The 24796-nt window shown below is 42.4% G+C and overlaps 2 protein-coding genes across 5 annotated transcripts in view; both read left to right on the top strand.

The window, feature by feature from the left end:
* The first annotated feature begins 9628 nt into the window (after positions 1 to 9628).
* LOC136442818 (MORN repeat-containing protein 1-like) lies at positions 9629 to 20388 on the top strand. Of its 4 annotated transcripts, XM_066439768.1 has the most exons (14): positions 9629 to 9759; positions 10275 to 10346; positions 10855 to 11061; positions 11317 to 11407; positions 11903 to 11990; positions 12336 to 12432; positions 12881 to 12991; positions 13519 to 13633; positions 14202 to 14353; positions 14714 to 14767; positions 15006 to 15242; positions 15706 to 15750; positions 17770 to 17865; positions 18092 to 20388. In XM_066439768.1, exons 1-14 carry the CDS (start codon positions 9693 to 9695, stop codon positions 18244 to 18246), a joined length of 1587 nt encoding a protein of 528 aa, XP_066295865.1. In that variant the 5' UTR covers positions 9629 to 9692; the 3' UTR covers positions 18247 to 20388. The 4 variants fall into 4 exon arrangements, with proteins under 4 accessions (XP_066295865.1, XP_066295866.1, XP_066295867.1 ...); XM_066439769.1 differs by lacking the exon at positions 15706 to 15750; XM_066439770.1 differs by lacking the exons at positions 17770 to 17865; positions 18092 to 20388 and adding an exon at positions 16382 to 16527.
* LOC136442819 (draxin-like) overlaps positions 19036 to 24796 on the top strand; it is a 63230-nt gene continuing 57469 nt past the window's right edge. The window contains exons 1-2 of the mRNA XM_066439772.1: positions 19036 to 19148; positions 21558 to 22170. Of these exons, the coding sequence (XP_066295869.1) occupies positions 21654 to 22170 (517 nt within the window). The 5' untranslated portion in view covers positions 19036 to 19148; positions 21558 to 21653. The remainder of the gene's footprint in view (positions 19149 to 21557; positions 22171 to 24796) is intronic.

Genomic DNA, 24796 nt, shown 5'->3' with positions numbered 1-24796 from the left:
GCCTTACGATGTTGCGCAACACAGTGAGTCGTCCATAGGCAACAATACACGTACACGGAAGAGGGGAAATAGTTAATATTCAGCTCGTGTGAACAAGGTACAAAGGTTGATTTGTCTGGGCTGCAGTCGTTATAAGACGACAAAATCTAGACGCCAGCTCAGCCTTCGTTCAGGAACCAAACGTCTGCAGTCGTGAAATCCCGTATCGCCGCAATAACTTTGGTCTTCAGCTGCGAACAAGTGCAACGCTGTTTGGTTCGAGATCGGTGACAACTGCTGGAAGCAAAAGCCATAATTGCTGCAGTAGAGGCGAGTCATAACGTTTAGACTGCTAGTGCAAACTTTTTCAAGGCACCGAGTTCACCGATTTCGTTATGAACAATATTAGTGGGATGATAGCTCACCAGCTGAAAACGTTGTTCCTTCTTATCTGCTTTCAGAATACTTTCGCACAATACAGTGCTATAGGTGTAAATCACACGTGTTTCAATAACGTTGACGCACAGCCAGTGATCACATGTCGCAATCAAACAGACAGCTTTACGTTTTCTTACGCTCGGCCTGACATTTTGGAGCAGTTGCATTTAAGCAACAATCTACTTCAATCATTTCCAAACTTTCCCTACATGCCTAAGTTGTCCAAAGTGCTGGTCAGGCAGAACCTGCTTGTGACGTTTCCGTGGTTTTCATTGGGAAATACTTCCCATCTCCAAGAGTTGGTTCTAGACAGCAACAATCTAACATCTGTCGATATAAGTGAGGACAGTGTTCCAACAAATCTGCGTAGACTTTCGGTGTGTGAAAACAGTCTACTGTACATCACACCCTTTCCAAATTTGCCATACCTGGAAGATCTTATATTGTGTTACAATAAACTTAAAGAGTTTCCGTGGGAATCCCTCCAGAACCTTCCAAGATTGGTCAGACTAGATCTCTCCTTTAACAGCTTAGCACGGGTCGAGCCTGCCGGTATATGGTACAGGCTGACCTATCTCCATATTTTGGATCTTCGATTCAACAACATGTCGCAATTACCCGAGGCCTCTCTGCGTACTCTCTCTCCTAGCCTACCTCTGCTGGGAGGAAACCCTGTCCATTGTGATTGTAACCTTTCTTGGCTGATGGACATAGATTGTGAGAATAACCCAACGTGTTGCTCGAATAGCGATTACTGTGACAGTAATAAATGTAGCGTGTGTTTAGCACCTAAGAGAAAGGTATCAAATATTTTCTGTCAGGAACCTCCCGAATACAGAGGTAAATTCACTGGACTGGTAGAACTCCTAGATCTCTGTGAGCCCCCTCAAAGTTCCACAATGTCCATTTGCACAACTGTCCAAACTTCGACTCAACCTGTAGAGAAATCAACGAGTCAGACATTCCACCCAGCAGGAATAAACGTGACATCCCCTCTAGGTAAGTGATATGTATTTGGTCTGTTTTTACTGTACATGTATATGACAGTGCCATCTGTGATATTCTGTTCTTATCTCGTTGGGTCATAAAGGAATAACTTGTTATATTAGTCTTTTTACACGACCATGTACCTATCTCCTTGCCTGTCTTTCCAATATCTGTCTGCCCCTCTCTCTCTCTCTCTCTCTCTCTCTCTCTCTCTCTCTCTCTCTGGCTCTGTCTGTCTGTCTGTCTGTCTCTCTTTCAGTCTCTCTCTCTCTCTGTCGGCCTGTCTGTCTCTCCCTCTCTCTCTCCCTCTCTCTCTCTTTTTCTCTCTCTCTCGCGCTCTCTCTGTTTTGTTCTAGCTCGGAGTGTTGATGGACAAGTCCTTGTATGTTAACTCCAGCTCCAGCTATCACATATACGCCGGAGGGTTCCACGAAGTCTGTACCAACGTTCACATCAATCGACGGTTCTAAAGGTCCGCGTCCACCCGCGGGCCTTCACCCGGTGCTGTTCGCCTTGCCGCCGGTCGTCGTCGTTGTTGCTCTCGGTATCTGCGCCACGGTTGGCTTCAAAATCTTGCGCCGACGTCGCCAACGACGTCCCAAACAGCCTCGAGGTCAGTGCGTGAACGCAAACTACGGGTACCAGGATAGGGGCGGTTATCTCTCGGAGGACGGCACAACGCAGAGCGTTACGCGAAGGGCAAGTGGGAGGAGCGACAGGCCGCAGCCGGAGGACTCCAGCGTTCAGACTGCGTCCACTTCATGCTACAACATGGCTTCGGCTTTCCAATCGGCGACCACCTATGGCACGGCAGCCCGAGCTACATACTCTCCCAGCACTCAAATCAGAACAAGTCATCAGACATATACCAATGAAGACGTTTTCTGCGGGACCCCGACTGTTGACGCACGATCAATGTCGTTCTTCGCCGACAGCTCGGCGTACGGTCACGCAGACCGGGCGCTGTCTCAAGATTCATTACGCCATGACAGCGGGTCCGTCTCACCGTTGTATAAAACGACAGGTGACGCTATCTACCACGCCTAGGTGGCTAAATCCCCGCAGGAAAGCAACCATCCTAACAAAAGCAATATTGACGGTGTATGCATGTAGATGAGGATTGCATAGTGAATTTGTAGAATGAAGGCACCACGTATAGAGTACTGAATGGGCACGCCACTATGTACTATATGGGCAAGTTTCCGGGCTATCTATTTTCTAAAACCAATATTATGCTTGCAGTGTGACGTGTGTACAAGTACTCATTGTATTGATCTACCCAGCCAATGTATTACTCTATCATTTGGAGCGTAAACAGTTGTATTTGAAATTGCATGATTTTCATCTTCTTCAAATCCTGTTTTGCACATTTGATATGTGAGGATATATGAATACTTGTACGTATTTCAGGTATCTATTGCGATTATGATGTTTTAATCATGCATATTCTGAATTGTAATACTTTCAGCGTATTGAGTTGCTGTATATCAGCTCTAATAATCGTCAAACCAATACTTGTACGATATCCTTGATTTGAATGCTTTCAATGTACTGTTCTTGTACATTGACTATAACTATGACTATGTAAATAGGATCTGTACTTGCAATGTGCTGCAGACATACCGTATTTACGCCTTTGTGCTTTAAGTATGCTTTTTGTTACATTGATAGCAATCTCTAAGAAGACGCAAGGCCAATACTTGCAATAGCTGTGAATGATTATCTGTTGTGATTTCTAAGCTTCGATCAAGTTGTGAATGTAGAATGTTGAACAGCAAAATATACAAATCGTGACTAATAGTTTGACAACGTTGTGGCTGACCTCACTTCACAACGATGGATTGGTGTGTTTGTGAATGATTGATTGATTGTGATTGTAATTCTTGATTATGGCGTTGTCGTTCATTGACTCGATCTGATATGACATTAGGCCAATACGCGCAATGTGTTGTATTTAACGATAGTGATCACGATGTGCTTTAAAAATGCTGTGAGTCTAAGTAGCCTGCTGCTATTCAGTTACGGAATCTGCTGTATGTGGTAAATGTTAATAAAGATAATCAAAAATAATCTTTGACTTGGTGAATTTTTTAGTACTGTCGCAATGAATTGTTACCAATGGTACAAGCTTACACCGTGCAATGATGTCATGGAAGCACTGTAGACGCTTTCTTAACAAAACAACCCCAAGGCAAAATAAGATAAGTCAACGAAACCTTTCATTTTACCATATCCGGCCTGAGGCTAAGAATATGAAAATCGCCTGTTCAAAACACGGTGCGAAGAACAGATTGCTTAACTGCAACGTATTTATGTCTTTAAGATGTCTTTAAGGAACTCTACGCTGGTCTCCCAAAAGTATCAGACAAGATACGGGCCAGCCGTAAAAGGTTTGCTGGACACTGCCTTATTAGAAACAACAAAGAAATAGTCTCCGACTTAGTGCTATGGTCCCCAACACATGGGAGAAGAAGGCAAGGAAGACAACCCCTTATATACTTAGATGTGCTGAAAAGAGACAGAAGTATATATCTATACCAGCTAACGGCATGGGGAAGGCTATGCAGGACAGGAATTTCTGGGTGGCCATGGTGGTTCGGGTAAGAGAGGGAGGATGGCACCTAACATAAGTCAGATAAGTCAAGTAAATCAAGATATCACACAAAATGTGGGGTTCCGGGTATGCGTATCATTAGGTGACAGCAATAAGTGAAAAAAAAGGAAATCATATTAAGACTAGGACTTGAAAATGATGTAAAATTTGATATCAGTGTAAAATAGTAAGAATACATTAGAAGCATATCCGTATTTTCTAGATATCGAATGCTGTCCGGTAAACACACATTTCTGAAATAGAGTTTCAGTGAGACATACATACTATAGAACAAGCAAATATCTAGTACATTAATGACAAGTAGAAAACAGTACGTGTATGTTGAGCTTCTGTGTCATCATTACAAAGTTTGTTTGTACATGTCACGGAAAATGACAGCGTGTCTAATTTTGAAAACACAAATATTCAGTAAACCCCTGCTTCTCCTAGTGGGTCAGTGAAGTCAATACTTGTCTCGAGCATTGATATTTCTGACCTAGGGTGAAGAGATGCTGCTACAGTAAGAATTAGTTCAGTGCTTTGATGAGTGGCCCCCTATGGCCTTGCACTGAGCGAGTTCGTTAAAAAAAAAATCATGTTTTGGGATAATTTCCAAGCAGATCTCTACAGACGCAAAATAATATCCAGTCGGCCAGAATCTCCAGCTCGCCCCCGTACGGAGATTAGTTTTGGGAGTTTGGGAGGTACCGTTCTACAATATCCGCCTGCTATAACGTAGACTTTTGTCGGACAGGTGAAAATATTGTCTCTTAGATCTAGACAGAAACCTCGCCATCATATACCAACTTCTCGGTGGCCTTCCCTTGCCCTACCCTTCTGTGCTTTCGTTTAATCTTCCTACCATATTGACTGCTTCCCAGATACATGTATGTACATGTAGATCGGAAATGAAACAAGCATCTTTCTTCCTTTCTTTCTGATTGGTGCCTTATCTGCTTCTTTGTTCTTTCAACAACGAATGTATCAAGCTGACGTTGCCCACTTTCCTCAAAACTGATGCTGTTTTTACCCAGAAGTCATTTTAGGACGGAGGTGTTTCTTTGTATTAATGATTATTCATGACCACAATATGAGTCTAGACTTTAGAGAATGCTTCCCGCTACCGACGCCTCACCCACACTCCGTGACTGGTATTCAGAGCGTCGGGAAATTTGTCTGCAAGTTTTATTCATCACCTTTTCTCGACTTCCTTTCAATAGCATAAGACCTGGGTCTGTTTTCACAACAATAGATGATAAGTGTTTTTGATATTATAAGTACAGTGCAAATCACAATTCGAGAGTAATATATGGCAGAAGGGCCGAGGTTCTACCGTATGGACAGATGATAGATTTATCGAATAACTGCTGAATGCCACATACACCCATATAAAGTACGGCTGAATGATTATGCAATCGTCTTTATTTTGCTTTAGCAGGCAGGATAGGCAGACACTACTACGGTAAAATCCCTTAAAAATCAAATATTTCGTACAAGTGTGCAAACTTATTCTACGCTAGATCTAGAGTTATTTGCAGTGCCCTCACCATCTTTTAAAAAGCAATGTACGCTTAAATTCGTTCACAGGCAACGGTGACCGTAAAAGATGGTCTCATGTATATGCAACACATCTCAGAAATGCTGATTTGTCTCAGTAGTCGTCTTTATGAAATATCACAGACTGAAGTCGGCCCCCTAGGCGTTGATGAACGTTCACAATTGTCGTCACCGACGAAGAACGTCAGTTTCCGACACCCACTTGTTTGAACCCCGCATCACTGAAAAACCTCAGTCTTGTACCATGAGATGTGCAGATAGACGCGGTGCGGTTTGAGGGCGATTCAGCTGCTGGGTACACAATTGCAAGTTTCATCAGAGGCAAGTCTTGCCGTTTCTACTGTAGGTCCTGACCCGGAAAGGCTCTTCTGAAATTAGACTTGAAACGTTGAGACGTACGGTTGTTTTGAAATAGCCAAGCACCATTGCAATGATGTGGACTCGGCACATGAAGGACATGAAGTCAGTAGTACTTTTAGTATTTCTTGGGGTCAGATTTGCACAATACAGTGCTGACGATACAAAACTAACGTGCGAGATAAGTGACAAATTGGCAGGTCACCTTGAACTGATTAAAAACTTTACCTTTCTGTCTTATAGGCAAGAATGCTTGGAAGAAGTAAATTTGAGCAACAATGAACTTCGATCGTTTCCAAATTTACCCTCCTTGCCAAAGTTATATTTACTGTCCCTTCGTAACAACTCACTGGCAACGTTTCCGTGGTCGTCATTGGCGAATGCTTCTCGTCTTCAATCCTTAAATTTGAACCACAACTATCTTACTGATATTGATATGACTGAAATCAGCATTCTGACAAACCTGACTACACTTTCTGTAGACGTGAACAGAGTACAGTCTATCGCACCGTTTCCAAGCTTGCCATGCCTGAAAAAACTCCGCCTGTTCGGGAACAGGCTTGGAGAGTTTCCTTGGGAATCCCTCCCGAACCTCCCACGTTTGGAGAAACTCGATCTCTCTTTTAATAACCTGACAAACGTCGGGCCTGCAGGTATCCTGTACAGTCTGAGGTATCTTGAAGAACTGGATCTTCGATATAACAAACTGATGCGGTTGCCTGAAGCCTCTCTAAGAACAGACCATCCGATTACACTTCTACTGGGAAACAACCCTGTACATTGTGACTGCCAACTGTTCTGGCTAGTGAACGTAGACTGTGACAAGCACCCCACATGTTGCCAGGATAGCCGCTATTGCGAAAGTAAGGAATGTAACGTATGTTTAGGACCAACTAAACTTTCGTCAAAAATCTACTGTGCAACTCCATTTGATTCTAAAGGTCGCAAAGGACTGCGAAAACTTTTAGAAATATGTGAGCCTCAAAATTCGTCCATGTTTTCTGGTTCAACCACCACATTTTCATCAGCAGACTCTGTTGATGACCCGGTGAGTCAGACGTCCCTCCCTCAGGGAGAACATGATGAGGCGTCCGACGAAGGTGAGAGCTTGGATTGTTGTATCTATCAATAGTACTTAACTTTCTAAACACCTATTTTCTGCCATATACTGATGATTTAGAACAGCTATTTCTGTTTTCCATGACTAATACGTTACTGTTACTGTGTGCGCGTGTGTGTGTATGTATGTATGTGTCAATATGCGTTTGTGTGTGTGTGCGTGTGTGTGTTTATGTGTATGTGTGTGTGCGACAGCGTGTGTGTGTGTGTGCGAGAGAGAGAGACACGCAGACAGACAGACAGACAGACAGACAGACAGACAGACAGACAGAGAGTTAAAGGGGGGTCAAAATGTGTATGTTGAGTCACTGTAAAGTTTCACTTTCACTTAATTTGTTTAACCAGGAAAGGAATACTCTAATCTTGTATGTTCTCACTCCAGCTCCAAATACCACCATGTTTACTCCACTGTACATATCCGTCGACAGTTTTAAACGCCCACATCGAAGCCTACACCCGTCACTTTTCGTCCTACCCCCGGTCGCAGTAACTGTTGGCTTTGGTATTTTTGCCATGGTTGCCTTAAAAGTATTACGCCAACGTCGACGACAACGTGTCTCCAAACTGAGTCGCGATCAATGCATCAAGGCACGCTACAGATACCGAGAGAGCAGTAAAGGTTATTCCTTCGACGACGGCACGATACAGAGCACTGTGCAGTTTACAGCGGGGATGAGCGACAGGTTGCCGACGGAGAAGACCTCTGTTCAAGCTTCCCCCTCTGGATCTTCATGCCGCAACATGGCTCCAGTTTTCTCCTACGCAACGAGGTGCGGTCTGGTGGCGGCAGCTGCGAACCCTGACGAAAATCTGCGGACAACTCGGCAGACGTACACAGACACGACTGAAGACGTCGTTATGGGCACCCGGACTGTTGATGCACGACCCGTGTCGCTCTCCGCCAACAGTTCAGCGTACGGTCACACAGATCACACGCTGGCGGAAGGTTCACTCCATGGCGCGAGCGATATGACGGCCTCGTCGCTCTACAGGACATTAGATGACGAAACGAACTATCTTTATGATGCAATAGATCGCCATGAAGAGAAAAGATCCGAACAAGACCAGTCTGTGATGTATTACCCGACGAGAGAGATGCGTCACCGGGGACCAGCGGAGTGCGACGACAACGAACTGTACATGTCTTGATTCTTGCTGTTGTCATTGAATCCGTGGGTTTGTTAGATCACTTTTGATAGTATGAATGTATAAGTATCTACAGTCAAACCTGCCCAAGGCGACCATCGGGGGACCGCGCCAAAACGGTCTCGTTGGGCAGGTGGTCGCCTTGAATAGGATTGACTCACAACATGTTTCCAAGTCGTGGTGTTAATACATAGATGGGTGGAAAATGATGTGATTTTAGACAGCATATAACCAGTCCACCAGGTTCAATTCTCATTGACAGAAACAATTGGTTGTTATTTCAATATGGAATATAGATGTGGAAACTTGCAATGCTTTCATTAGGCCGATGTTGTGTAATAAGTCTGAGACGACACAAGATTAATCCTTTTAATATATTGTGGTTGTGATGCCTTTCAGCCGGCATGTTTAAAACGGCGCCAGATAGAATTATGTTACAGTTATTTACCTATTGTGATTGTGATTGTGATGATGTGATTCAGTTATCTATTTGTGTATTACATGTATCTGCTTGTACCCGCTTACCAGTGGTAACGTTAGTTATCTTACAGAGTAATGTTCTGAAGCAATCGTGAATCTCTTTTTGCGCTACTGAATTTTGTTTTGCATTTGATACATGTTTCCACCTGTAAAACTAGCGGGACCAACGCGTAGCTTTCACGGTTCAAAAGAGACACCTTATGACTGACTGAAGTACTTCAATTTTGTTTATCTACGTAATTACTGGCCCAAAGTGATACTAATGACTACAGGAAAGTTTATTAAACTTTAGATCGACAGTCGCTTTTAGTGCGCTGTCTGATTATTTATCTGGGTAACCAGGACACCTTCATGATGATAATGATAAGCAAAAACACCCGGATCAGTTGGAAAAGTTCAAAGGTTTCAAGCGGACTATACCCTGATTATCAACATAGAAGGCATACAGCAGTGTATAACAGATTGTCGATCTATAATGCAATGGACTTTCTTCTTCCGTCTCTGCATCTAAAGTGGGCAAATGTTTGTATTTCTGGTGCTGAACTTTTTGTTTGTATGGTTGTAGCATCGACGTCACATAGGGTACTTACTGTTTATATAGTGTGTTTACTACTACCGCCCGATTGAGCACTGGTTTAATACAGTACTTCTACCAGCCGTACGTATATACAATGTCTCTTTTCAAGCTATACATGTAACTTTCCAGGTTTAGTTCTTCATAAATAAGCTTTACAATGGCGAAGCTATATGAGCAAAATAAATAAATAAAGGCGATTGGTGGATTAATCGATAATTTTTTTATTGTTGATTGATTGATTGATTGATTGATTGATTGAATGAATGAATGAATGAATGATGGAGGGAGGGAGGGAGGGAGGGAGGGAGGGAGGGAGGGAGGGAGGGAGGGAGGGAGGGAGGGAGGGAGGGAGGGAAGCAGCTAGCAGGGGCCATGCGGCTCCCACGAAGCTCTTGGTTCCAGAGCAGTGTGTCAAAGTATCCTGGGAACGAGTTGTGTTACCGAGGGGACGCTTCCAAGATGGCGGCCCAAACAGTGGGGACGGCGGATCGGTATGTGGGAGAAACAACACGACAACTAAGAGACGGTAGGTGAACGGCAGAAATATGACCGGAGAGCGTCTTCTTTCTGTGGGGTTTTTATTCCAGGACTTGTTTAGGTGGTGGTGTGGCAGGTTACGCACTAGACGGAGTGTGTTCTCTGTGTAGGGGGAGGGGGGCAGTGTCATCATTAGTTTATCTCGAGGAGAGTTGTTGTGTTTCTTAGCCTTATCAGGCAATGGCATAACTTAAAATGACCAAGATACACACCAGAGTCGTTATTTAGCGTTGTGGTAAAGTTTTGTTCTTGATATGCTATCTATTTTTCATATATCAACAGGTCTAACACAATTCTTAAGATGTCTGTCAAAAATGTAACTCTATATGAAAGCTACGTTGATGAAGGTTAGACATCCAGGTAATAAGATACGCCAAAAATAATTACTCAAGCAACTGGATAAGATTTTGAAATCTTGAAATCTTGAAATCAAAATCTTATCCAGTTGCTTGAGTAATTATTTTTGGCGTATATGAAAGCTACTCTAACTTGTTCCTTCCACAGGTTTTGGTGTGTACAAGTATCCAAACTCTTTTTTTACCTACGAGGGAGAGTGGGTCAAAGGCAAGAAGCACGGTAAGACGTCATCTTGTTCCTTTCCACCTTTTGATATATATATATATAGTAGCTCAAATTATTGCGACAATATCAGTGGAAAGTAAGTAAAGTAAAACTTACACAACTTTACATACTTCGGAGGTCTATATGAGAACCTCTGTACATCGAAAGGTTTGTCATATCAAAGTTTTATATTTCTATGAAAATAATCTTAAGAGGCTTTTTTTTTTCTTTTCTAACGAACTCGCTCAGTGTAAGGCCATAGGGGGTCACTCATCAAAGCACTGAACTAATTCTTACTGTTGCAGCATCTCTTCACCCTACATGTAGGTCAGAAACATCAATGCTTTGTAGGTGAAACCTCTTTGAATACGTCATGTACCCCAGTACCTGGTTACATCATTCATTATGGCCTTGACTGTGTTCTCTCAAGTACATTTACTCTCTGGATATAATATTTTAAAAAGATTATGGGAAACGTTTGGAAAAGAAAATTGGTGAAAAACCATTAATGATCTATGTTTAGGACACGGCAAACTTCTCATGAAAGATGGCACGTACTACGAAGGGGAATTCTTCCACGGCGAGATTGATGGCCACGGCTTCCGTAAGTTCGCCAACGGAAACACGTATTCTGGACAGTTCAGCAAGGGGGAAATGAACGGGCACGGAGTGATGACCTGTCCGGACGGAAGCCGATATGAGGGTGAATTTGACCACAACCAAAGAGAAGGTAACTGATCGTATGTTATTCTGAGTTACAACATATGTGTGCAAGTATCGATCTGAGGATTGCAAAATCTCTTTTACTTCCAACATATTCTGTCATGATTTGAACTACAAGCTAGAGGCAATGTTTGCTTCATCAGAGAGTATTCCAGAACTGAAAGTTGCTGTTTGAATGTTTGTCAGGTATCAAGGACACCTAAAGTGTCAGCTTTGCTATTCTGCAGACTAATCTATTGTGTTTTTCTTGTTTTCGTTGAAGGCCATGGAGTGCTTACAGACCCTGATGGAGGAGTCTACGAGGGATCTTTTCACAAGAATAAGAGACATGGCCCTGGATCACAAACATACAGGTGGGACTGATAGTTTTTTATTCTTATATTGGAAATAGTTATCTATCTTAAGGTGTATGGCCTCACTAGTGTGGACCTGCTGGACAGAGACACTTGAAAACATGGTGTGAAGACTACCCGGCTGCTACCCACCCCTGGGTCAGGGACCCCCGCAGCAGTATAATCAAGTACTGGATACTATTACTACTAGTACTACAATAACTACTACTACTTTTTATTACTATCATTTTACAGTGAAAAATTATATCAATGTACATTCATCCTCATCATGATGTTACTTAACATTGTTTTGTAAATGACACTCAAATTTGTGTCAAGTTTGTCAATTTCATTCCATACATGTTAGCCTGAACTCAATCAAGCTCCTGTAACGGCTTGCCGCCCTGTAACCGCATATATCCGCGGGGAGGGGACAGAAATCCCCGGACAGCTGGAGTTTGCGTTATACAGACTACATACATGTGTATTACAGATGTTTCATTGTTTAATTTCCAGTGGTGGGGAGAGATACGAGGGTGATTTTGTGAGAGACATACGACAGGGACACGGGGAGCTGAGATATCCAGACGGCACAATATATGAGGTCGGAAATGATGCATAGCAGCTTAAATAACTCACATTCTAATCAGCATCTATTGGAAACATTTGAATTGCAGCCAAGTCACTACACATATACTGTCACTTTGTGTACTTTTTCAATAGAAGTAATTAATTATACATTTGTATACATGAAGGTCCTGCATATCACTAGTACATGTAGTTCACTTTATTGCCGTTTCCTTAATGGTACATAAAGAAATTCCATTAATAGAATTAAAGCATGTACAAAAAGACTTTTGAAAAGAGTATTTCGTTATATGTAATTTGATTAGGTTTTGAGGATAAAGCAAAGTACAAGGAATGAATTTTTTGTGTGCTGTCCTTCCAGGGACAGTGGAGAAACGACATGTTCAATGGTGAAGGTACGATGATCCATGCCTCAGGGATGGTGTATGAGGGAATGTGGATCAACGGGAAACCAGAAGGTAGGAACATCATGAAGAGCATGACATAGCACTTCTCAATTTTTCCTTGTTTTTCATTTCCTCAGTTTTGGTGGTGACATATCAATTGCAATAAATGTACAAATTATGTATATGAAGGCTGTTGTAGAGCTATATATGTGCACAACAACAGCAAAACTGTTGGGAACGTCTACTAACATAATTCCACCAGGGTACATAATTACGCCACCCTGAAAAGATGCGTCCAAGCAGGTCTCCAACCAAAAATCCCCTAGTACAATGCACTCTAACACTGTGTATCTGAACTGTGCATACCTGGAAGGGTGCTGCACTAGAGATCTCTCAAACACACCGTTTTTCAATATGTCGGATTAATATTAATGGAGGTTAACTCCCGTTACCTGGATCATATTCACGCAAGCAGTATGTATTATCATATACCATCTGACCATTGGATTTATTTTTACAGTTGAGGCGACTAAGATAGTAATTATAGGAGAACAGAGTATCGACGTGACTCAGGGAACAGCCTTCTCTCTACAGGTGGAACTCAGGGATGATGAGGACAAAGTTGTCTCAGGTGAGGTCACACAATCTTCATTCTATGGATGACAACATGTGGGAGATTGTAAAATAAAGAAGAAAACAAGCAGATCAAGTCCCCAGTCCTAATGTTTTGGTCGTCAATGCCAGTGATGTACATTACAACTAGAAGATCTTTATTGACACAACAAAAGCACAGCAACTTTTGTAAGGTCTACTACATATTACATACATACATACAAACGAATAAGTGCATACAAATGAGTTTGATTACACACAATAATACAACACATTCTCCTTATAGCAGAGCCGAACCTGTGTATACCTCCTTTGGGTTAGTGACTGCAGGGAGTTTCTAGAACACAGATTCAGCTCTGCTATAAGGAGAATGATACAAGATTGATTTCAGCCAAAGATCAGACTTATTCCTATATAATGTTGATTTCAGATTACATCAGATGTATTCCTATATGCATTTCTTTATATCAAAATCCCCTCCTAACCTCATCTTTATCATACCAAGACAGAGTAAAAGAAGTCAAATCTGATTCTTGTTTTGCACAGAAAATGGTCGTGAGATTCAGGTGAGCGCTGCCGTGCGATACTTCGCTCCGACGCAGGGTACGACCTTGTTTGACCTTGTAGAAGACATGGAAGAGACGCCCTTTTCCAGCCCATAGTAAGTTCTGTCGTCATTCCTTTCATTCCTTTCTTGGAATTTGGTAAAAAGAACAGATTCACTCGCTTAGTCACTACCCAGTGTCACAGTTAGGAAGAAAAAGGCAAAGTTAAAGAGGTTTTGTATAGCGTCATAGAATAGGGAACAGAAAAATTTGTGTATACAAAATGTAATCATATTAAAAAATTGTAAAAGGCAGTTTTGCTTCTTTATATTTGACAAGCGTTCATATCAGATTGAAAAACATATCATTTATTGTGGAACATAAAATGTATTTTTGCTGTCATTATCCCAGAACTACGAATGATAAAATGTATTTTTGATGACTGCTTTGATTTGTATCGCTGCTTGGACTAGAATTCTGTTATTTCCTCATATAATTTCAATGCGTCATATCAGTACATCTTCATAGATATATTATATGCTTTATTTCATTCAGCAGGTCAGTTTGACCTGTGGAGTGATCTTACTTAATCAAGATCTGATCCAAGATATTTCAGACCACAAAAAAACATTACAGTAAATTGAGTTACTATTCATGTCCCACATTGTTCTTATTGTTCAACAGTGGTTATGAGGTGGTATCATACCCCCTGACAGACTTGGACCAATTGCCTCCAGATTACAACGTGAAGCCGTCCCCGCGACCGTCGTTTCTGATCGCGGAACAGACCATCCACGAGGCCGGTTCTGACGCGGCGTCAGACGTAGGGCATGACGGTAAGACCACTGATCTAGAAAACAGAAATAGCTAACTAGCTATAGAGATTAGTGGTTATAAACAAGACACCTTCTTACGCCAAATAACAGTTACTCAAGCAACTGGATATGATTGTGGAAACACTCACGTGACTGTTTCCACAATCATATCCAGTTGCTTGAGTAACTGTTATCTGGCATATCGTATTACCTGGATGTCTAACCTTCATGGACGTAAAACACCTACTTGTTTAAATAGCTTTGACTAGAATATGACTGTAGAGTGATTGTTATCATGTCTTTTCATCAGTGCATAATTACTATTAGGCCAGTAAATACATTTACATTTCATGACCTGCATGTTTTTCCATGACTATACAGAAGCTGGAGATCCAGATGCCAACACTACTCTTGAGGCTGACAATGCATCTACAGGTGAGGTCTTGTCATCCGGTCATTTGTTGTATGAAAAACTTTAATAATCACTTTCTTCAAGGTAACTGCTGCTTGGGTGTTTTGTATCTGAGTTTTTTGTACATTTAATTTAACACCAGAATTTCCTATCTAACATTGTATAGTTCTGTTGATTCACAACCAAGAACAGTCAATATTGTTATCTTATTATCATTATCAACATTGTATAACAGTTTTGAGCTTGTCTGTGTATTTTCAGGGACATCCAGCCAGCACAGATCACGCTCCCCCTCTGACGCCCCACTCCCAGAAGAGACGCCCCTGCCCCCTCCCCCCAACTCCTGCCGATCCGAGGCAGGAGGGCTGTTCTTTAAGGACCTGTTCCTCCCAGGGGCCCCTCCCATGTACCGACCTTTCATCCTCATGGATGAGATGGACAAGGAGAAGGGAGGGAAGGGGGGCAAAAAGAGCAGGAACCCAAGTGCTATAAAACCAGGTAGGGTCAATTGTCCTGACACATACTGTGACATAGCTTTTTCTTGCGTCCATCTTTTCATCAATGATTTATGTTTCGTGTCAATGCAGTTAAGCCAGAAAATAAAGTACAAATTATTAGATTTTAGGATTCTATAGATTTTTGAACATCTCCTTTCTGTCAAGATTATTGATGGCATTATAACTCCTTTATCGGTTTACATACATTAGATATGATCATTTCTGCTTTAGCATTATATTAGGTGTGATAGATACATGGGAATCTTCTCTTTCTTGGTTTTATGCCTGGGACAATGGAATGAACTATTATGCCTATCTAGCTAGTACTTTTGTGCTATTGTATCAAAGACATTTATTAAACCATCTTAGAACTGTAGTTTTCATGAAGTATTGTTGAAGTTTGATAAAACACATAGAATCTTAAACCAGGCGTTCTTCTGTCACTGAACTAATGCTTGCCTAAGGATCTTCAGAGTCATCTGAAGAATCAGACGATGGTTCTTCCGACCGTAAGCTATAACCCTGTTTACTCCTAAGCTAGTGGCCTAAATGTGCTTACTAGTGGAAGGTTGTGGTAAACGTTACTTGTACACAATTACGGTTTGTCTTGCTGATTCACAAAAAGCTGGTTTTGCAAAATTGTTCAGTCAAAAGGCAACCATTCATAGAGAAAGGACTGTTTTAGATTTCTAAAATGCCTCCCTAAAATGTAAATTCTAGGAAAATACATATCCTTTTGTAAGAGAAAAGAATACCTATGTTTAACAGTTGGAAACTTTACGTTTTTTACGTCTTAACATTTTGCTGTATTCTTTAATTTTTCTATTTTTAAAGATATCAGTGAGACAGACCAGAATGCTGTAATGTGCTGTGAAGTGAAAAATTCATGGACTTATTTGAGATGACAAACTTCTTTAAAACTCTTACTGCACGTATTGTAGTTATTTTCCCATTTTAAGAGGACATGACCACAAAGTTACCTTTTGTTTGCTGCATAGTTCAGTGCAGTCTTGTTTCTTCATCTCAAATGCCATGCATGTCTGCTGCAGCAAATGTAGTTGCTTCTAATGTCAGTTTCTCTGCATGTTTGTAAATTGGTTCATTGAGCATTTTTCCCTGTGTTTGATGTTCTCTTTGAAGGGCGAGCAGGATCGGTCGCCTCGTCAAGGTCATCGCGGTGTAAGAACTGCTTCGTTGTTGCACGGGTGGCACTTGCACCTCAACAGAACCGACCACGTCTTTTGATTCCCACTTCTTTAAGTTTATGTTAAAAAATGAACCAATGTTGTTGTTTTTTTAAACAGACATGCATTTCTACAAGGAATGCCATATTGGATGGTCCTCTACCGTGCAGTTCCTTACTAAAAGTAACCTCAAAGCTCCCTGCAAACTCCTTATCTGTTACTCATCAGCCTGAAATCTGACTCAGACGTACATGTGCCCCTTCCTGTAAAGGAACCCAAGGCACCTGCACATTAGTCTCCTTCACAGACTTCTGGGAGTGGCGGCATTTATTTTTTTTTGGGGGGGGGGGAGCACTGATACTCCAACAAGAGAGGCAATCCTCCCTCAGGAACATAACTCCATTGGCCGCAAAACTCTCTAAGCCAGTATTAGAGAACCTTGGCCCATGTAAAAAATTATGTATCAGCACTCCCCCCCAAAAAATATGCCTCTGCTCAAAGAAGACTGCAAAGGAGGCAACCTGCACATGGTCCTCTCAGGAAATACACAAATGAACGTGGTTGGTTCTGGGTCATTGCTGGTTGTGGCATCACTGATACTACATGTATAGTGATAGTTGTTTTTTCCAGCACATCCTATTTGTAGTATCCAGTAGTGTTCCCTTTGTTTCAGGTCATCTTCTTAGGTGTGGGTGGGTGTGGGTCTGATTTTCCCATATCTAGAATTTTTTAGTTCTAATACATATGTCATCTAACAAACTTGCTTTTGTTCACCCATTCATGCACTACATTGGATTAGTCACACTCTCCTATTTGCTGTGTTGCACGCATACAATAGTGTTTAGGTATTTAGATGTGACTTACACACAATGTAGTTTGAACTCTTCACTCAGTTGCGGCCCTCTTTCCACTAGAGGCAGCAACCAATGAGCGACCAAATATTGGACAAATCACTGAACAAATTTCATGGAAAATGGAGGAATTTTAAAAAAGTTTTCTGTGTTTTGTTGCCCTATATATCCTCCATCAAATTTCAGTGAATTAGAAAATCAAGGGTCAGAAAAGTCCAATTTTGGTCACTCAACGGCCCCTCAGCGCTCGCTGTCTAGTGGAAGTGTGGCCTAATGGAAGGCATTTCAGCACCTAAACCCATGAGTTCACTGGTTCACCTGTTTAATGGAAAACTGTAAGTGTAATGTTTCAGTTACAACTGGATTTTACACACACAAATATGTATACTATCATACATTCAGGGCTTAAAAGTGTCACACCTGTCCGTTAGATTCATCTTCACCACATTTTGGCACTAAGAATTACCATCCCATTCTTTCCTGTATATTATAGCGGAGTCAGCCACAAGTACCCAGAACTTAGAGGTGAAGCTGGAGAGTAAGCTGTCCACTCTGGGGAAACATAATGAGGGCAAGTTTGCCAGACCAGGTATGAGATTCAGGTTGTATAAGTAGACAAATAATCTGCTGAATTCATTCATGGCAACAGTGACCAAATCTGCTGCTACATTTTTCTAGTGATAGTGACTGAATTTGGTGCTACTTTTACCTACCTCCATAACAATGGAAAGGATCTGGCAATGACTTGTTATTGCACCAGATATTGCCTGTTTTGTGACAGTTTTTATCAGCTGTTCACCTGTGCTTTTCCCCAGGTGACTATGTGATCATGGTTCACGACGTGACCACGCCCCAGTTCCTGGGGCGGTCTCTACAGCCAGCCTTCATCACGGTGAAGGTGACCCCACCCAAACACAAGGGTGGGGGGGCAGCACCCGGCAAGAAGAAGAGTTCCCACAAACACACCTGAAGAGTGCTGGCAGTGTGCTTGAATGCCTTATATAGGGTTGATGACTCGTTTCCCCTGGTGTATACAATGTCATAAGGCATAGTCTATCATGTCTATAGTCCTATGACTACTGAATGAACTACCGAGTCTGCTTTGCCGATTTTCCGAAGTGAAATTCTTTGGATTAGATCTTTTCAGATTAAGTAAAGCCTTCATTAAGAGAGAGTTTTGTTAGACTAGATGTAACAAACTTTGTGTGTTTTTAAAAACACTAATACACCTTGAGACTATTGAAAAATATGAAATTTCAAGGTTTAGAATTGCTTTGTATGTTGCTACTGACTAGGAAAAGGTAACTGATTACAAAATTGCCTTTGTATATATGTATATAAAATTATTGATATACATTTGACAAAAAGTTGTTTGAAATGGTTGCCATGTCATTTTTTTGCTGTCAAATAGCTGTTAGAAGAACAAAAAAGCAACATTGTCTTTTTCTTGTATTTCACACTGTCAAGGGTTTAAAAATAACGTTGTATTTGTACTAAACAAGAAGTAGAGAAGAAATAACGGACTGTATGAGATTAAGCCGTCCCTTATGCTATTTGCTGGTTTCTTCATGACGTCATCGCACCTGTCTTCCCACAACTTTCTCTCACGTTTTGGGGACGGATCAAAAATAATGTAGGTAGGGTAGAATGTGTGTGCAGAGCAGTAGAGCACACTGCCTTGTCTTCAGAAACATTGCCCTACTTTCATATCAATAAGAGACTAGAACAGTTATTTCCGTAGACGAGGAGGATTTGTACTGTTTTGTTTCCCATCACACAACCTGACGTTCACGTAACATCGCAGGATGATTTCGCGGTTAACCCCTGAAGAGACCAAATTGTAATTCCCAGGAGGAGCGTCACTGACCATAGGTATGTTATGGCTTAAGTTACACTTACGTTTTTGACCAAATGGAAGTAAATTAGGAAGGGAGATGGTAAAAAGTATGCTTTAGTCGTGGCGATGACACGTGTGGCTAGCCTCCGTTGCAGACTCCTTCCGGCTGTTTTCTTTTTCAAGTTACAGTTTTCTTATTCACTATTACATTTTTTCTCATCGCTGGGCGGGAAGGAGTCTGCGTCCACTCTGCCAGCGATAAGAAAAATATGTAATAGTGAATAAGAAAACTGTAACTTGAAAAAGAAAACAGCCGGAAGGAGTCTGCAACGGAGGCTAGCATATGGCAACGGTGGACAAATGTTACGTTACATTTAGCAACAGAATATGTATCAGACGTAGGGGAGGGTGCTTCAAACCATGCTATATATATATATATGACGTAACATTTTATAGGTGCCACTTTTCTCAATTGCCAGGCTGCAATAAAGGAATCTAAACATGTAAAGTTGTCTTAAACATTTAAAGATTGTTGCACTTCTTTGTCAAACCTTAATCGACTCGTGAATGAAAAAAAAAGCGAGAAATGAGATGTAAGGCATTTGAAGCGCCATATTGCTGCAAATAACATGTTTACAAATTGGTGCCTAGTTGTTTACTGTACAGATGAGATGATAACATGGCAGATATGTACACGGTGAATTGACCTCAGAGCTATATACTAACACTATTGTGTGTTACATGATTATATATTGTATAAGTTGTATGACTCCGTGAGTAGTTTCATCAGGTTGGTACATGGTAAGTGTTTTATTCAACCGACGTTTGAGTGACCGTCTGTAAAGTGCAAAGTGAGCCAGTCAGACTTGCCCCGAGGAATGTGACAGACGGTCACCGAATCGTCGGTTGAATAAAACACTTTGTTGTGTGCAAAGAGTCTTTTTATTCAACTTGTTGGCCTCTTTTAAAACATTTGGTGTACGGTGAGGGGAGATATAGTTAGTGCTTTTTACAATACCAGAGACTGCAGTGGTTTTCAAGTAGAATCACGTGCCGCATATGCTATTTGGGGGCTCTGGCGGTCCATTTGTTAATGAAACGGACACATAATTTAGGTGACCTCAGGCGCTATTACCAACTTTGTCTAAGTCCGCTAGTGGTCACTTTTGTGTGGGGACTTTTTACACAGAAGCGCGCATGGCTGCAATGCCAAACTTTACTGCTAGATGGCATTGCGACATGTCGACATTAATTGGAAAATTCGCTTCTACCACACTTCGTTCTTCGTTATTCCATTCTTTAAACATTTGTCGATGGACCTTGGATTAAGTGCCTGCAGTGCAATAGTGGAATTGATGCTTCAGTTCATGCCTTCATGATTTAAGACAACACCACTACTATAGTACATACAGAGAACGCGTTATTGACATGACAGCATGCGCGCAATCCCACATTGACGCGTTTCACTTAGATCTTCGCACTAATCGATGGTAATGTTTCGATAATGGCATCTCGCCAACAGATACCGACAGTCTAGGCATCGAGCTCTGCCGTGTGGTGTCACAGCGGACATATTCAAGACAACTAGCTGTAACACTCATTCGACATTCGTTTCCACTTCGTCCCGTTGTGTATATCTTCTCCGGAGCTTACATGGAAATTGAAAATCTGAATGTTGTACTGAAATATTTATGAGTGTTGTATCGCTCGAGCACACGCGGCAGCCGTGTCCGTCTAACCCGGGCTTCGATCTGCAGGGTCACTAGCGGTTTAACGGCGCGTGTAGGGCCGCGTCTGCAAGGTCATATTGACGGAACTGAAATGATATGGTTTTGTCGATTGGCACGTGTCATTTTATATTACATACTAGGGGACAGTGTCTGAAAACATCAAGTTAGTGTCGGATCCGGCCGGGTTTGGAACTCCGGTGTGTACGTTACTGGTTGAGGTTGCATATCGTCCTTCGGAGGGGGCGTTAAGCCATTGGTCACCTTTGACTGGATCCTGAAATATGGTACAATGTCTCTGTTTAGATATCGTCTTACAAAGGCACCTTAAGTAAACATTTGTACGGGGTGGTTTGAACTTTCGCCCTTTCTTTAGTCAGTAATCATATGTAGATGATTTTCTTTATGACATACCCTCGGCAACGACACCCGAATCCCTTTCCCAACCGCTAATTAGTGGTTGGTCCCTTACAACTTGCCAAACTGCCCCTCAAATTGCCCACTAGTTTGACGTATGCAGGTGAAAAACGAGGCCTAGGCGCATCAATATCCACATCACGCACAAAATATAAAAAGTGTTGGGAAAGACTGATTTCATGTTTAGTGTTGCATTTCATTTATACCTGATTAAATTCCTAAACCTAATCAATAAGCTACGTGTAAGTTTCATCAGTGCGTTAACGGTGTCTATCAACTGTGTTCATTTGGCCCCAACAGATCTGCAGCAAGGCACCGTGATCACGTGACACCAGCTGACAAAGACGCACCCGACTGTACACCTTCTGTCCGGTGGCGCCCCTTGTCAATCTGAAAATGCGGCCAGTGCTGGCCGCCGCGGTTCTTACCGCGGTCCTGCTCCCCCTCCTGGGCTCCTCACCGGCCCAGGCCACCAGGAACCATTGGAACGGCGATGCCGAGAGCGAACTAGACTACGAGACGGAGGGTGAGTTCTTCCCCACCGAGGAGGAGGAACCCACCTTCCGGCGGCATCGGCACGGGAAGAAGCGGGCAGACGGGAACGACGATGAGGACGAGGAAGAACATCTAGCCGTCGGTGGTGTCGAGGACATCGGCGAACAACAAGTCCACAAGCATCACCACCACAAAGAGAAGGCAAGGCCCGCTTCTGCCGAGAGTCGTGAGCCGGCCCGAAGTGAGGAGGGGGAGGCGGCGTGGAACGGGGACGCCAGCACCACCACTGACTACGAGGAAGAGTGGGCAGGGAGGAAGAAAGGACGCCACGCCGGCAGGAAGAGCAAGAAAGGAGGGAAGAAGGGACGGAAGAAGGGGAAGGGACACAGGAACAACAAGAAGAAGAACCAGATACCAGGTAGGACCACTTCTATAGTTTTTATTTTCTCTACTGCCAATCGTTTTGTTCTATATCCAAAGCACCACAACTTTTTCTCTTTTTGATTTTTATCCTGATGATCAAGACCAGGCGCACACAGCGTACTTGTTCACACACGGACTCGCAAAGCGACACAATCCGAAAGCTTTCAACGTTTTCTTACCTTTACCTCAACACGAAAAGAGCGCATTAAGAGATATTTATCCCATCTCCCCCTTTTTTCAAAGATGCTTTTGCAGCACCAAGAAGTCTTTCTCCCGTCTAGTCCTGCGACGATAAGCTTTTTCTTGAGATTTTCTTGAGACATAGAATAATTTTCATTTGGTTTCTACACTTTCATGATGGGAGTTTCCGTATCTACAAATTTGATCGTCAGGATTATTGGAGATCGTCCAAATTCAGAGTCCGCTTTATCTGTGGTACTACTGATACGATATCTCATTGTTACCAGGACATTACTAGTACTTCATGGTCTTCAAGTGGCATATGTAAGTTACGTTTATACGCGCTCTATTTCGTCGTTATCTCTCAACCCTGTGGTCATAGATACTAGTCTGAAAGTCCATACCCAGGCCAACTTTCGTACGGTGGTTTGGGACTTGCAGACTCTTTCTCTACTTTACTCGGAAGAAAAGTCGCTCACTTTGCGACATGGTCAGCAATCCAGCGATAGACAATACCCGATCGTTGCGCCATTTCCACCTCCCAGTGTACAACAGAAGCAGTTATTTCTTTCGTTCCTGTTTTTGCCCCTAAGTTTCTAAATTTCTCCACAACTTTCGACAAGTACAGTTTAGCCATGCGAATGGCGTTCTTCACTGCCTTCCAGTTTGGATTCGTACCTTTGCATACTGAAAACACACGTAGAAACATCACAACAATGGCTGGAACCACATATATAGCGCACAGAATCGCTGTTAGAATACAAAACCAGTGGACCCCATCTGCTAGGTAGGTCACAGGCGAACTTGGTCTAGAGCGTCAGCATAGCTTATCGAAGCCCTCGTTAGCCGCATGTTCTCTGCTTTAGTGAGCTTTTCTTTTCTTATGTTTCTTAGAAAGTACCTTATGTAAGGTATCCTCACGTGGACATGCATATATCTATCTTCTGTATCCACGTGCCACAGGCAGGCAACTTTCCCTGCATGTTAAGGAAGCACAGAGAGCCGTATGCTATGTGTGTAGGCGGCCAGCCTTCGGTGATCTTACATGTTTCCGAACCAATCAAGCCAGCGGCCCAGGCTGTCTCCACCGCTACATCCCCCTCACGGCAGCAGCCAGGGTGGCCTTGGTCACGCCTGTAACATTTGTCACCAAAGCCTGAACAGTGATTACTTCTATCGATTGACAATGTTGAGCCCGCTCCATGCAAGCATATTTGCACCAGTTTTGTCAGACTTTATGGCTACAGTTTGCTCCCATGTCGTTCTTCTCATGCATTCAAGAGTAGGAAGCCTTCTTTTTCGACGTGAGTGAGCTTCTATACGGCGTTTCACACTTTCAATGGTTAATTTTCCACGTCGCGTCCCGTCCCGATGCCCGCTCGCTCAACGCTATCTCCAGAACGTACGGACGCCCGGAATGATAAATGACAGGCTCACATTTCCCCCGCTCTTATGCATGAGCAGCGGAAGGAGAAATGCCATTCATACTCAAGGCTGTGCGCTGAGATATGGAGTCGATATATTCTACACGAAGCCCTGCGTGGCATCATCCATTGTAGTTACAGGTTAGAGGAGCAGAACCTGGGCGGCAGGACGCTACATATAGGCCAGGGCATCTCCCGACAAATCTTATAACCTCCTCTGGAACAACTACATCACTATTCTATTAAGGATTTCGCGAGCGTCCTTGTAGAATAGGTGAACATGAGGTATTAAAGTTATATTGGTAGCATATGTGATACGATATGATTGTAGCTTCGCGCGTTCGCGACGTAACGAGGTAACAGTTTCGGGTGTTGATCGTATAACGGTCGTATTCGTCACATCCTCGCCTTCAAATTTAAACTGATGGATGCTCATATGTATGCTAATTGCGCGGAGTATGTAACGACCCCGTCATGAGTTGAGATATAGGTTCTTTATGGTGAAGGACGGTTCGAAACAAGCAGATCACCAGATAAGACCTCGAACACTCCGTAGGAATTCCAAATGATATCTAAAATGGTAGTTAAAAGTTGAGCGCCTCATATGTATGCTGATTGTGCATTACAGTAACCGACCCCGTAAGAAGTTGAGACCCAGGGCCTTCATGTTGAAGGCCGTTTCAGCATAACATGATGAAAGAGGAGTTGGCATTTATAAAAATGACAGTTATGAACACAGATTTTGACACTGTGGAGGGTAGAAATATGTCCTTTCACATTTAGTAATTCTGCTGACCATCTTTTCATCTACCAATCAAGTATAGGCATCACCTTTGTAAAGTTCATCGACAATTATAAAAGAAAATCTGTATTCAGGTATTACGTTATTCCGCAGCTGATGTTGTATATCAATAGTATAATAACATCTGACTATGCTGTACAACAAGTATAGAATTGCGAAATGTGGTCAGTGTGCAGTATCTATATTTTATGACCTAATCACCAGATATAATCGAA

Source organism: Branchiostoma lanceolatum, chromosome 10 (assembly GCF_035083965.1).
Source record: "Branchiostoma lanceolatum isolate klBraLanc5 chromosome 10, klBraLanc5.hap2, whole genome shotgun sequence".
NCBI classification, from domain to species: Eukaryota; Metazoa; Chordata; class Leptocardii; order Amphioxiformes; family Branchiostomatidae; genus Branchiostoma; species Branchiostoma lanceolatum.
This window is presented reverse-complemented; position numbering and strand designations above follow the sequence as displayed.

Excerpts from the sequence above, each read along its gene's own strand:
- LOC136442818 (XM_066439768.1), top strand. The coding sequence starts at position 9,693 with ATGGCGGCCCAAACAGTGGGGACGGCGGATCGGTATGTGGGAGAAACA. Across the intron at positions 9,760-10,274 it reads AACACGACAACTAAGAGACG|GTTTTGGTGTGTACAAGTAT; the intron begins GTAGGTGAACGG and ends TTCCTTCCACAG. Across the intron at positions 14,354-14,713 it reads GTCAGACGTAGGGCATGACG|AAGCTGGAGATCCAGATGCC; the intron begins GTAAGACCACTG and ends ATGACTATACAG.